The sequence below is a fragment of the Doryrhamphus excisus genome, linkage group LG13 (assembly GCF_037039965.1).
Source record: "Doryrhamphus excisus strain RoL-2023G ecotype Guam linkage group LG13, RoL_Dexc_Guam_v1.1, whole genome shotgun sequence".
NCBI classification, from domain to species: domain Eukaryota; kingdom Metazoa; phylum Chordata; class Actinopteri; order Syngnathiformes; family Syngnathidae; genus Doryrhamphus; species Doryrhamphus excisus.
This window is the reverse complement of record NC_136369.1, coordinates 15,592,698-15,604,192: the sequence shown is the minus strand read 5'-3', so window position 1 is coordinate 15,604,192 and position 11,495 is coordinate 15,592,698. Positions and strand designations below refer to the sequence as shown.

Sequence of the window (11,495 nt, the reverse complement as noted above, 5' to 3'; positions counted from 1 at the left end):
ACAGCAAACACAATGTAATCTTCACATGCCAAAAATAAATAAAAGTACCTAAACCTTCATAGAAAATTGCAGACAAAATGCACTTTATTAAACTTGTAACAGCTTTTGCACATAAATTAGGACGAACACACAAAAAACAAAGAGACATGAAATCAATTATCAGCATGTTTCTCATTTTGGGCCATCATGATGCTGACAGCATTTTAAGGCAATTGGCACAATGACATTCTCAGTGGCATGGTATTACTAGGTATCAGAAAATAACTCATCTGGCTCTGTAGTACATGTGGTATCTCTTCAGTAACAACGCAGACATTGACTAAACAAAAAGAAGAGTTCTTGTTTTTTATGAAATATGCGGTTAAGTCATTGCGGCCACAGAGCCTTTCTTATCACTGAAGAAGCTCCTGAGCAACATGACTTGGCCGATGCCGATGATAAACAGCAGAATAGTCTCGCCGATCGACCAGAAAGTGACGCGTTCCAAGAGCTGGTCCGCCCTTGTGCGGTCGTGTGCTTCCCTGAGGCGATACCACGTCTGGGATTCAGCCACCACCTTCAGGATCTCGTGGATTGAGACGCATGTGGATTCCAGCTGACAGAAAGCATGACACAATATAACTGAGACCTACCTAAAGACAAAAAATGTCCGCTTCTCAAAAAGTATTTTAAGACAAGAATATATTGTTTTTTTTCCAATTTATTCATTATATTAAAACTACTTCAACCTGAACTATATATACAATCATCCCTCGTTTATTGTAGTTAATTGGTTCCACACCCAACTGTGATAAGTGAAGTACAAATCAATATTAGTAACTGAAATATTTGCATATTTGGAACTTTGTACATTTGTATTAGCACCCCTATAGTCACCATTACACTTTCATTCTTTGTTTACAACACATTGCTTAACGTTCGATTCCACCCTCGGCCATCTCTGTGTGGAGTTTGCATGTTCTCCCCCGTTTCCTCCCACATTCCAAAAACATGCTAGGTTAATTGGCGACTCCAAATTGTCCATAGGTATGAATGTGACTGTGAATGGTTGTTTGCCTATATGTGCCCTGTGATTGGCTGGCGACCAGTCCAGGGTGTACCCCGCCTCTTGCCCGAAGACAGCTGGGATAGGCTCCAGCACCCCCAGCGACCCTTGTGCAGACAAGCGGTAGAAAATGAAAATGAATAAACATAGCATTCTGCCAAGCTAACTAGTTAGCCTCCATTTTTTTAATCCTTAAATTTAACAAAGGATTTCAAACAAAGTGGGGAAGAAGGACAAAGTACGTCATCAAAATGTTACCACTTCCACACGGAATGGAGGGCTTTTATTCCCCCCTACCTACTAGGTCGGACATGACTATGGTAATCTATTGTAATGCCATGTCCCATCAATGAAACATTAATGATGACAGACCACAATACTACATATCTTGTCTTTCAGTGTTGTTTTAACTATAATAATGTTGTTTTAATAGTCCATAGTCAACAACAAAACCTAGTAATTAAGTTTTAAAAAACGCCATAGAGCGATGTTCAAACCGTAATTAACCGTAACCATATTTATTATTACTATATTTCGGCCCTGAGATGCTTTAATGACTGACAGCTACCCAATGCTGTCAACTAGGGTTACGCAACATCCTCCAGCATGTACACACATGAACACACACCAAGGTCAGGGTAGTGTGCCTGTTTCCAAGAAGAAAAAAAAATGTTTTAATTCATTTAGATTTCTCTGTGCCGTAAAGTTAAGCTTTAAAAAGTATTTTAAATTATTATTATTATTTACAATGAATATCCGGCAAATTTGTTTTGCCTAAAAAATGTATGACCCAAAAGACAGGCATGTCCAAGGGCACCACGTCAAATCCTTTTTTTTTTTAATCCTTTTTTGAACTGTGTTAAATATATTGAAATATCCAACAGGTCTCAGTTGTTTCTCCAGCAGATTATTTAACATATTTCTCCTAACAGGACTTTCGTTACCTGTGTCAGCGCCGTGGCTCTCGTCATACTGGGTAGCAGAGGGTCCTCATCGCCATGACGGAAGTCCAAGTAAATGGATTTATGTGAGAAGGTGGAGAACTCATTGCTGAAGCAGACCTTGTATACCCCCTTCATGGCAGTGGTGTGAGAGAAGCTGTCATACTGCTTCCTGTTCTCCGTGTACAATATGTTATCAAGAGGATCTGTCACAAAACAGTCCACGTCGTAGTTTCCTCCTGAAATCACCTTAATTTAAAAACAAAACAAAACACAAAGATGCATGTCAAGATTCAGACCGGAAGACTGGCTAGCTATGCAGCTGTGAAGAAAGCATGGATCCAAACAAGTGCTGCGTTCAAGACTTACCTGATAGTCGATGTCAAACTTGACGTCCTTCTCCAAGTCTTCGTAGAAACATTGTTTTTCGTTGTCAGGAAGCTCAAACGTGAGCTCCGTGGCAAACGCCACAAAAATCTGAAAAAGAAGATGCAATAAGACCGACAACAGCCGCATTGTTAACAATAAATGAGAAGACTACAAAGCTGGTCGACTCTTCTCAATGACTACATTGAACGTTAGCTCTGACGTGGCACAGTGGCTAACACTTCCGGGTTTCCTGTGTAAATATACATATACATTATTTTTCATTTTAATTAATTTTGAACAGGTATAGTAGGGAAATATAATGGCATAATAATATGTAAAGACGAATAAGAAATATTTATTTTACGTCGAGTTAAAATGTTGACGTAATACGACAAATAGGAAGTAGGAAATGTATCAAAATAAAAGCTCTCAATTGACTTCACCAAGGTACATATATTTATTATTTAGCAAACATCTGATTTCAACATTAAAACTTATCGCTAAATTAAACATAGGTCGTAAATTAAAAAAAAAATACGTATCGTACAGTTTTTTTAATCTTAAGTATTTTAAAAGTGGACAAAGTTGAGACTGAAAATTTTAAAAGCGGACAAAGTTGAGACTGAAATTATAATCCATACAACCAACTCGCTGTAAAAATAAATTATTACCACAGCTCTACGTCAATAAAAGCGTTTCGCTACGCTATCGAAACTAAAATGATCACTTCCGGAATAGACCTTTAATCTGAAAAAAAGTTTCTAAGCCACGCCTTTTTTCCGTTCTGTGTCTCAAGCGTCTTGCCAGTTATAACCCGTGTCATAACCTCCAGGCAGTTGAATACTGTTCCTGTCTTTAATTCTTTAATTAATTTACTTTAATTCTGTCACCGGATAACTATTATTTTAAAAATGGAAATGCCACAGTACGTCACAACCATAAAGGAATTTGTGGAGGCACACGCCGTCGGTCTCACCGTTGCATTTGTTGCAGGTAAAATTGATAATTAATGTTCTTTTATTCATGTTTGTCTGTTATTTATACGTTTCCATGGGGAACACGTGTGAGGGTAATGAAGACAACACACATCACAAAGAATAAAATGCTTTCTTATAACAGTATACACAAATACATATTTTCTGCAAGATGACAGCACATCATATCAATCCTCATATTCTATATGAATCGCTACTATGCCCATGTTGTTTTTGTGATTCCAGCAAATTCTGTATTACCAAAGCACCACACTGCACAAGTAGGTTCAACCATCAATGTAAATAAAACTTCAAAATAAAGCAGACTTTTCTTAATGTGATCTTCCAATGAGGTCATGACATCAATGTCGCATCATCGCTTTATTTCCCTTGATGAAGAATCGCCTTTGTTTTTATAGCGTCCATTATTTCCAACATAAATCCTGTGAGACCTCATTGAATTTGAACACAATCCTGCTACCGCTAACTTCATAAAAGCTCCTTTATGTGCTGACTAGGGATTATTAACAGTCACACATGTGGAAAAAAAGTAAATATTATATTCTTAAGTTGAGGACTGTCGCACATCTTCTGGAAGACTGTTCCAGATTTTGGCAGCACGAAACTGAAATGCAGCCTCACCATGTTTAGTCCTGAATCTGGGCATCCGCAGGAGACCACTACCGGAGCTTCTCAGAGCCCGAGATGGTTTATGTGGCTCTAACATGTCAGAGATACTTTGGTACGAGACCATGAAAAGACACACGCAGTCTATTGTCTGAGCGACAGGAACCGAGTGCAGAGTACCTGAGTACTGGACTAATATGGTCATATTTTCTAGTTCTAGTCAGGACTCGAGCAGCAGCATTCTGGATGCACTGCAGCTTAGCCCAGTGAGATGTCTGTTACAGTTATAACGTGATGGTGAGGTTTGTGGGCCCAAAGACAATAATTTCAGTTTTGTTCAAGGTTAGCGGGAGAAACAGATTAAACAATAGCGGCCCCAAGATTGACCCCTGGGGAACCCCACGGGTCATAGCCATTTGTTCCAACTTCCTGTCCTCTAGATAGGACTTGAACCATTCAAGAGCAGTACCAGAGATTCCCACCCAGTTTTCTAACCTCTGAACTGAGATCACATGGTCATCTGTGTCAAAGGCAGTGCTCATGTCTAGCAGAATTTAAAAGTGAGACTTTTACAACCTTTTCCAAGACTTTGGTTTGATCATTCTGAATTATACCACCTCAAGGACTTCAGAGGTTCCACTCTTAGTGTGATTGCCTGCCTCTATAGAGCATCTATAGAAAGAGTCTATGGAAAAATAACAGGAAAAAGACAAGGGAAAAGCAATGCACTGACAATGCATATATTCCAATGTATAACACTGGCAACCTGATTTCCACTTCCAGGGACAAGCCTGCTGGCCTTGCGCAGGTGGCTGGCAGGGGGTGTGTGTCGGAGCATGGCCAGGCTGGATGGGAAAACAGTTCTTATCACAGGAGCCAACACCGGCATTGGGAAAGAGACGGCCCTGGATTTGGCACGACGAGGTCAGGCATCTTGATCGCTTTAATTTCATTCATTCATTTTCTACCGCTTATCCTCACGAGGGTCGCGCGGGGGGGGCGTGGGGGGGTGCTGGAGCCTATACCAGCTGTCTTTGGGCAAGAGGCGGGGTACACCCTGGACTGGTCGCCAGCCAATCACAGGGCACATATAGACAAACAACCATTCACACTCACATTCATACCTATGGACAATTTGGAGTCGCCAATTAACCTAGCATGTTTTTGGAATGTGGGAGGAAGCCGGAGTACCCGGAGAAAACCCACGCATGCACGGGGAGGACATGCAGAGGGTGGGATTGAACTCGGGTTTCCTAGCTGTGAGTCCTTCGTGCTAACCACTTGTCCGCTGCGCAGACCGCTCTAACTTGATTTTATATTTTTGCCCAAATTGAATTTTTCTTGGGCGTCACGGCGGTCCAGTGGTTAGCGCGCAGACCTCACAGCTAGGAGACCAGGGTTCAATTCCATCTCCTCGGCCATCTCTGTGTGGAGTTTGCATGTTCTCCCTGTGCATGCGTGGGTTTTCTCCAGGTACTCCGGTTTCCTCCCACATTCCAAAAACATGCTAGGTTAATTGGCGACTCCAAATTGTCCATAGGTATGAATGTGAGTGTGAATGGTTGTTTGTCTATATGTGCCCTGTGATTGGCTGGCGACCAGTCCAGGGTGTACCCCGCCTCTCGCCTGAAGACAGCTGAGATAGGCTCCAGCACCACCCGCGACCCTTGTGAGGAAAAAGCGGTAGAAAATGAATGAATGAATGAATTTTTCTTTTTTTCCCCAAAGGGGCCCGAGTGATCCTTGCCTGCAGAGACCTGACCAAAGCCCACCTGGCAGCGGATTTCATACGTCAAAAGAGCGGGAACGGAAACGTGGTGGTGAAGAGATTGGACCTCGCCTCTTTGAAGTCGGTCAGAGACCTGGCCAAAGACGTCCACATGACCGAGGAACGCTTGGACATCCTCATCAACAACGCAGGTCCATTTTTCAACAACCAAGAACATCCTTGTGGAGATTAAGGGCACAGAGGTTGTTATTGTTATTAAAGCCAGAACCGCCACTGTTTTCCAGGTATCATGATGTGTCCCAAGTGGAAGACCGAAGACGGCTATGAAATGCAATTCGGGGTCAACCACCTGGGACATTTCCTCCTCACTAACCTTCTCGCCGATTTGCTGAAAAGGTCGGCTCCAAGTCGAATCGTCATTGTCTCCAGCCTGGCGCATGAGAAAGGTAAATAGGGCGTTGTACTGAGTCTGGCTTATATTATATCTAGCGTTAAGGTCGGAATCAACCTTTACTCACCAAGCGGAATTGTGCAATCACTGCGGTCACGGGGGGTATTGTGAATTGTATCCTGATTCATTTTTTTTTTTTCCCCCCGAGGTCACATCCACTTCGATGACATCAACCTGGATCAAGACTACCAACCGGATGTGAGCTACCGCCAAAGCAAGCTGGCTAATGTGCTTTTCTGCAAAGAGCTGGCTTCCAGGCTGCACGGTGCTGTAACGTAATAAACACTTGATGATTCCTCTCTGTGATATTTTGGTCCGAACTCGGATGGATTGCTCCCATCAGGCACAGGAGTGACGACATACAGCCTCCACCCTGGCGTCGTTCGCACTGAGCTGGCCCGCCACATGTTCCCTACTATGGCCCTGTGGAAGAGGATTCTAGCCATGCCCTTTTTGATGATGATTAAAAGTCCCTGGGAAGGAGCTCAAACCAGCATCTACTGCGCTGTGGACGAGAGTCTGACCAACGCCAGCGGACTGTACTACAGGCAAGTGATCTTGATCAGTAGTTTACACTAAATTCTACTTAAATATAATCAAGAAAACAAATCTACTTCCTGTCTTTTCATATTCAACAGCGACTGTGCCGTAAAGACTCCTTCCCCAGCCGTACTGGATGATACTGTCGCCAAACGACTGTGGGTCCTCAGCGCCTCCATGGTTGGCCTGGTCTGAAACCAGCAGCTTGTTGCACCTCCATTCATACAGCAATAGCAACCAGGCGAGGTGCTGAATTATGTGGCCTTTTTTACAAATTTGACCTTAAAATATGCACTCTCCATTTGCACTGTCCGTAATATACAGAAGTATCAGGGTCAAAGGGCATTTTTGTGGGAAAATATTTGATAATACACCAAAATTATTACAATATTAATACTTTAGAAGAGTTCATTTTTATTACTAGAAAAATCTTAAGATGTCATTTTATGCAAATTAAGTCTTTCAATAACATTTTCATAGATTTTACTCGACTATCCAAATTGTCCATAGGTACAAATGTGAGTGTGAATGGTTGTTTGTCTATATGTGCCCTGTGATTGGCTGGCGACCAGTCCAGGGTGTATTTTCTTTATTATGCACAAGACACAAAGCATTGTGTATATAGCAGTATATATAGTGTTTACAGTGAATTAGATGGTTGGCTGTGTTGTAGCAGAATACACATGGTATACCGAGTATATAAAGCAGGGGTCTCAAACACGCGGCCCGCGGTCCAAGTTTGATATGGATGCTGTATGGTATCATGTACCCAGAAAAAATTATTACGTTTGATTAATGTTCATGTTAAAGGTTAAATAACTGTTAATAGTTATCCTCCCTATCCGTGTGGAAGTGGTAAGTTTTTTTTTTTTTTTTTTTAAGTTTTTAAGTTTAAACATTATTTTATATATACATTTATTTAAGTTTTAACATTTTCATAGGTTTTACTCGACTATCCAAATTGTCCATAGGTATGAAATGTGAGTGTGAATGGTTGTTTGTCTATATGTGCCCTGTGATTGGCTGGCGACCAGTCCAGGGTGTACCCCGCCTCTCGCCCGAAGACAGCTGGGATAGGCTCCAGCACCCCCTGCGACCCTTGTGAGGATAATCGGTAGAAAATGAATGAATTAATGAAAATTCCAATAACGTTACAAGTCTTCATTTTCATAATATTTGTATTTTTCCCCTGAAACGCCATTCATAGTCATCTGTGACGTAAAGGGTTAAATTGCACTGATTTCCTGTTCACTGCTGTGATATTGTGTTGCTATTAGGAGGTCAAGTTGTCTCATCACCTTTAGTACTCTTGAGTAACTGAAATGTATGCCATACAATAAGTAGTGTTACAGAATGTTTATGTAGTCATCAAGACAAAAAAAAAAAAAAAACACGGAGGGAGGACCTTATATTTATTTGGAAGATATTTACTATGAAGTGATTTTATTTTGAAGTGACTTTTGGTGTAGTATCTGACACAGCTTTAAATAAATACATCATAAAACACATACAGTTACGTACCGTAATTAAAATTTGGCTTGTTTTTGCAGCAGTCATCGCCCTAAAGTTGTGAAGTGCAATTTATTTTTGAAGCCACAAATGGACAGCCGTGAAAGTGCAATATTAAAGACATGTTTAGAAGTCATTGTAATAAATATGCCATGTAATAAACTGACAAATGTCTGATCACTTTAGCGAGTGTTCCACTGTTTGCACAAGCAAGATGGAAGTATGATTTGCATTGTTTCAACCAAAACATTGATTGTAGGTGTGATGTTATTTATTGTGAGAGGCGGTAAGAGTTCCCAAGCTTTTTCACCTCCATACCCTAAAATCTGAAATGGGGGGGTTACCTCCCCAAGGAATCAAACCTACATACAGAAATGTGTTGCCATTACACTGAGATGTACATACAAAGAACCACAATTCATTTAATAGAACAAAGATGGCTGAATCTAAGACCCTTTTGCCCCCTGCTAAGAAAAGGATTACCTTTTTAAGTACTATTTTTGTAGCGTATCACCATTTGTTACCACTGTTATACGAAGCCACCAATGAGAAATCCAATCTCTATGAACCACAAAATAAAATATGCAAAAAAAAGTGAAAGAACAAGTGGATTTTTTTTAAAGAAAAAAAAACATGTCAGTAAGTCATGTCACTGTGCGTAAATTTGCATATTTTTAACATGCTCATTCTTGCATGCCAGCTGAAGAATGAGACTACGCACGCTGAGCTGTAATTAAATCGTGCAGCAATGCAAAGACCGTGTTAAAAAGACGAAAAGAAACGCCCATGTTTTTGTCGCATGTTTCATATTAATGTGACTCACCGAATTCTTGTACACTTTTTTACCTGTTGCATCACCGATATCTACGCCGTGTCAGTGGACAGTTATCGCAGCTCTTGACGGGTCATGGAGGTCATGTGTCATGTTAGCGTTCAAGGGGTGATAACGCTAGGCTAAAATCTTAAAAGCACAATAATAATAAGCATGTTTATGACCTTTTTTTCAAGCACAGGGCGCACCTGAAATGCTTTTTTTGCATGCATGTTTGAGAAAAAAAAATATGAGCAAAGCACCAGGTGTGCCCTGAGATGCCTGAAGGGATTTCTTGCAGTTTATGGTCCCCCTGTAACATATTTTAAACCAGAAATGCAAGCAATTCCGATATTCCAAGATTGCCGTTTTAAATAAAATGCTACACATTTAAAAAATAAAAAAAAAAGAAGCAATTTGTGAGAAAAAACAGGCTTCATTCTGGTGACCAATTAGGACCTGATGTTGTCTCTGGTGGTATTGTCATGCACATGCCCTTATCAGTTCTCCGTCCAACGGATACAGAATCAATAGCTGGGCTGGAAAAGTGATAAGGAGATGTGAACGACTATAAAACAACAACAGAACTGAAACAAAAAGCTAAATAATTTGGTGTAAAAAAAAAAGGTCCTCAACCAGAAACTGCCAGGAGCCATCCACCTTCTCAATGCCCCTTCCAGCTGATGCGTGTCCAGGCTTCCATCCAAGTCCCGGAGGGAAGACGTTCCTCGTTTTCTGCGGCAGTTAAAAAGTCAGCTGCTCGCTGCACTTCACAGTTTGACTGCTGGCAAACTTTTTGGAGACACACCCCACTGATGAGTTTTATTCCAGCGTGGCCCCGCCTGTCTCCTCTGGAGGGAAGTCCTAATCTGCTATTGGTCCAGCAGACCTTCCAAGTCACCAAACCTGCCCCCTGTGGTCCAAAAAAAAAAAAAAAAAAAAGCTCCTGTACTTGTCAGTCAGACGCTGATGAGAAAGCAGGATGAGAGAGGACAGGCTTGGCTGGTGTGTCCCCCCCCCCACAGGTGTGCATGCTAAGAAGCAAATTCCAGTATGTGCATACCTGCCAGTTTCTCCGGTATTCCACTGCTCCTACAGAGTGAGACCTCTACTCTCTTCGCCTTGACCACTGGCTCTGTCTTTCCCTTTTCCTGCCGAGGGGGCCCCGGCACAGGGAGAGGCGGCATAGTCGCACGAATATGCAATTTTATAGCCATGCTGTCTGCATTACTTCTCTTCCTTGATATCCGTGAGTGAAGGCTTAAGAAAGGAGGAGTTTGGCGTCACCGTTGTCACAGGAAAAGATGTCAAGGGAAATGCTTGCTTTATGCCTCAAAGGCAGTTTGAAGTGTAAACACATGCGAGGAACTGCAGAAACCTATTGGACTATAAGCATGCATACTGCTGTTCTATATCTATAGTATCTATATCAAGGCTTTATATCAGGGGTCTCAAACTCTATTTACTTAGGGGCCACTGGAGCTAGAGTCTGGCTCCTGGCTCTGCTTGGCTGTGTTGTAGCAGAATACACATGGTATACCGAGTATATAAAGCAGGGGTCTCAAACACGCGGCCCGTGGGCCATATGTGGCCCGCAGGACACGAGTTTGAGGCCCCCGCCTTGATATGAAAGTTTAATGCAAGTTTGATATGGATGCTGTATGGTATCATGTATCCAGAAAAAATTATTACGTTTGATTAATGTTCATGTTAAAGGTTAAATAACTGTTATCCTCCCTATCCGTGTGGAAGTGGTAAGTTTTTGGCTATTTAAGTTTAAAGGAAATAACTTGAAGGCTACCGTTTAGGTCGCTAGCTCTCTAGTTTGCGAGTTAGCATGTGTCTCAAGACCCTGCAGTTGCGCAATATGTTGTAAATAAAAAGAGTATAAATGTGACTATAGTCGTGTTTTGTCATGTCTACAGGGCTCTAATAATGCTTTGTTCATTTTAATCTGAAAAAAATAATTTGTCTACCCACCAACTATATGTGGTTTCTTAAGTTTTTATTATTTGCTGTTTTATTATTATTATATTTATTTATTACTGATTGATTTTCTTTATTCTTGATTTGTTTATTTATTTTTCATCTTATTTTGTGCAGAAAAATAAAAATTAAGACATTTGAGAACAGTGGAATGTTTTATCAGAGCTTTTCTTGTAGAAAATTGAAATCAAAGCAAAGTTTATTCATTTTTCTGTTTTTAATAAATGCAGTTTTTTTTGTTTTTTTTTTGAAAACCTGATGCGGCCCAGTCTCGGCCAGACCGAGTGGCTCCAGTGGCCCCCAAGTAAATTGAGTTTGAGACCCCAACAGTACACGTACAGTATAACGCTACAAGTGTGACACCAATGTCTTAAGCATACTTGATTAAAGGTGAGAGTGAGACAACATGTACGCATCTCATAGTACAGTATATCTTCTAAATTTGTTATGTAGCATACAGCATACAGCCCCCCCCCCCCCCAACCTTTTTGATATCATACACTTTGTAGGAGA

The 11,495-nt window shown here is 41.1% G+C and overlaps 2 protein-coding genes across 2 annotated transcripts; one reads left to right on the top strand and one right to left on the bottom strand.

Moving 5' to 3' along the window:
• Positions 1-66: 66 nt before the first annotated feature.
• tmed3 (transmembrane p24 trafficking protein 3) lies at positions 67-2,591 on the bottom strand. The gene is made up of 3 exons (XM_058089732.2): positions 2,356-2,591; positions 1,990-2,235; positions 67-595 (listed from the first exon to the last, which is right to left on the bottom strand). Exons 1-3 carry the CDS (start codon positions 2,500-2,502, stop codon positions 362-364), a joined length of 627 nt encoding a protein of 208 aa, XP_057945715.2. The 5' UTR covers positions 2,503-2,591; the 3' UTR covers positions 67-361.
• Positions 2,592-3,160: 569 nt separating this feature from the next.
• Positions 3,161-8,790, top strand: LOC131139825 (retinol dehydrogenase 13). Its single transcript, XM_058089731.2, has 7 exons — positions 3,161-3,348; positions 4,740-4,880; positions 5,685-5,876; positions 5,970-6,131; positions 6,285-6,401; positions 6,480-6,684; positions 6,775-8,790. Exons 1-7 carry the CDS (start codon positions 3,267-3,269, stop codon positions 6,869-6,871), a joined length of 996 nt encoding a protein of 331 aa, XP_057945714.2. The 5' UTR covers positions 3,161-3,266; the 3' UTR covers positions 6,872-8,790.
• The last annotated feature ends 2,705 nt before the right edge of the window (positions 8,791-11,495 follow it).

Bases quoted from the DNA above. Each gene is read 5' to 3' on its own strand.
- tmed3 (XM_058089732.2), bottom strand. From the start codon at position 2,502: ATGCGGCTGTTGTCGGTCTTATTGCATCTTCTTTTTCAGATTTTTGTG. The intron at 2,236-2,355 runs GTAAGTCTTGAA...TTTTAAATTAAG, and splicing joins AGTTTGACATCGACTATCAG to GTGATTTCAGGAGGAAACTA. The intron at 596-1,989 runs GTAACGAAAGTC...GCTTTCTGTCAG, and splicing joins GAGCCACGGCGCTGACACAG to CTGGAATCCACATGCGTCTC.
- LOC131139825 (XM_058089731.2), top strand. From the start codon at position 3,267: ATGGAAATGCCACAGTACGTCACAACCATAAAGGAATTTGTGGAGGCA. The intron at 4,881-5,684 runs GTCAGGCATCTT...TTTTCCCCAAAG, and splicing joins CCTGGATTTGGCACGACGAG to GGGCCCGAGTGATCCTTGCC. The intron at 5,877-5,969 runs GTCCATTTTTCA...ACTGTTTTCCAG, and splicing joins CATCCTCATCAACAACGCAG to GTATCATGATGTGTCCCAAG.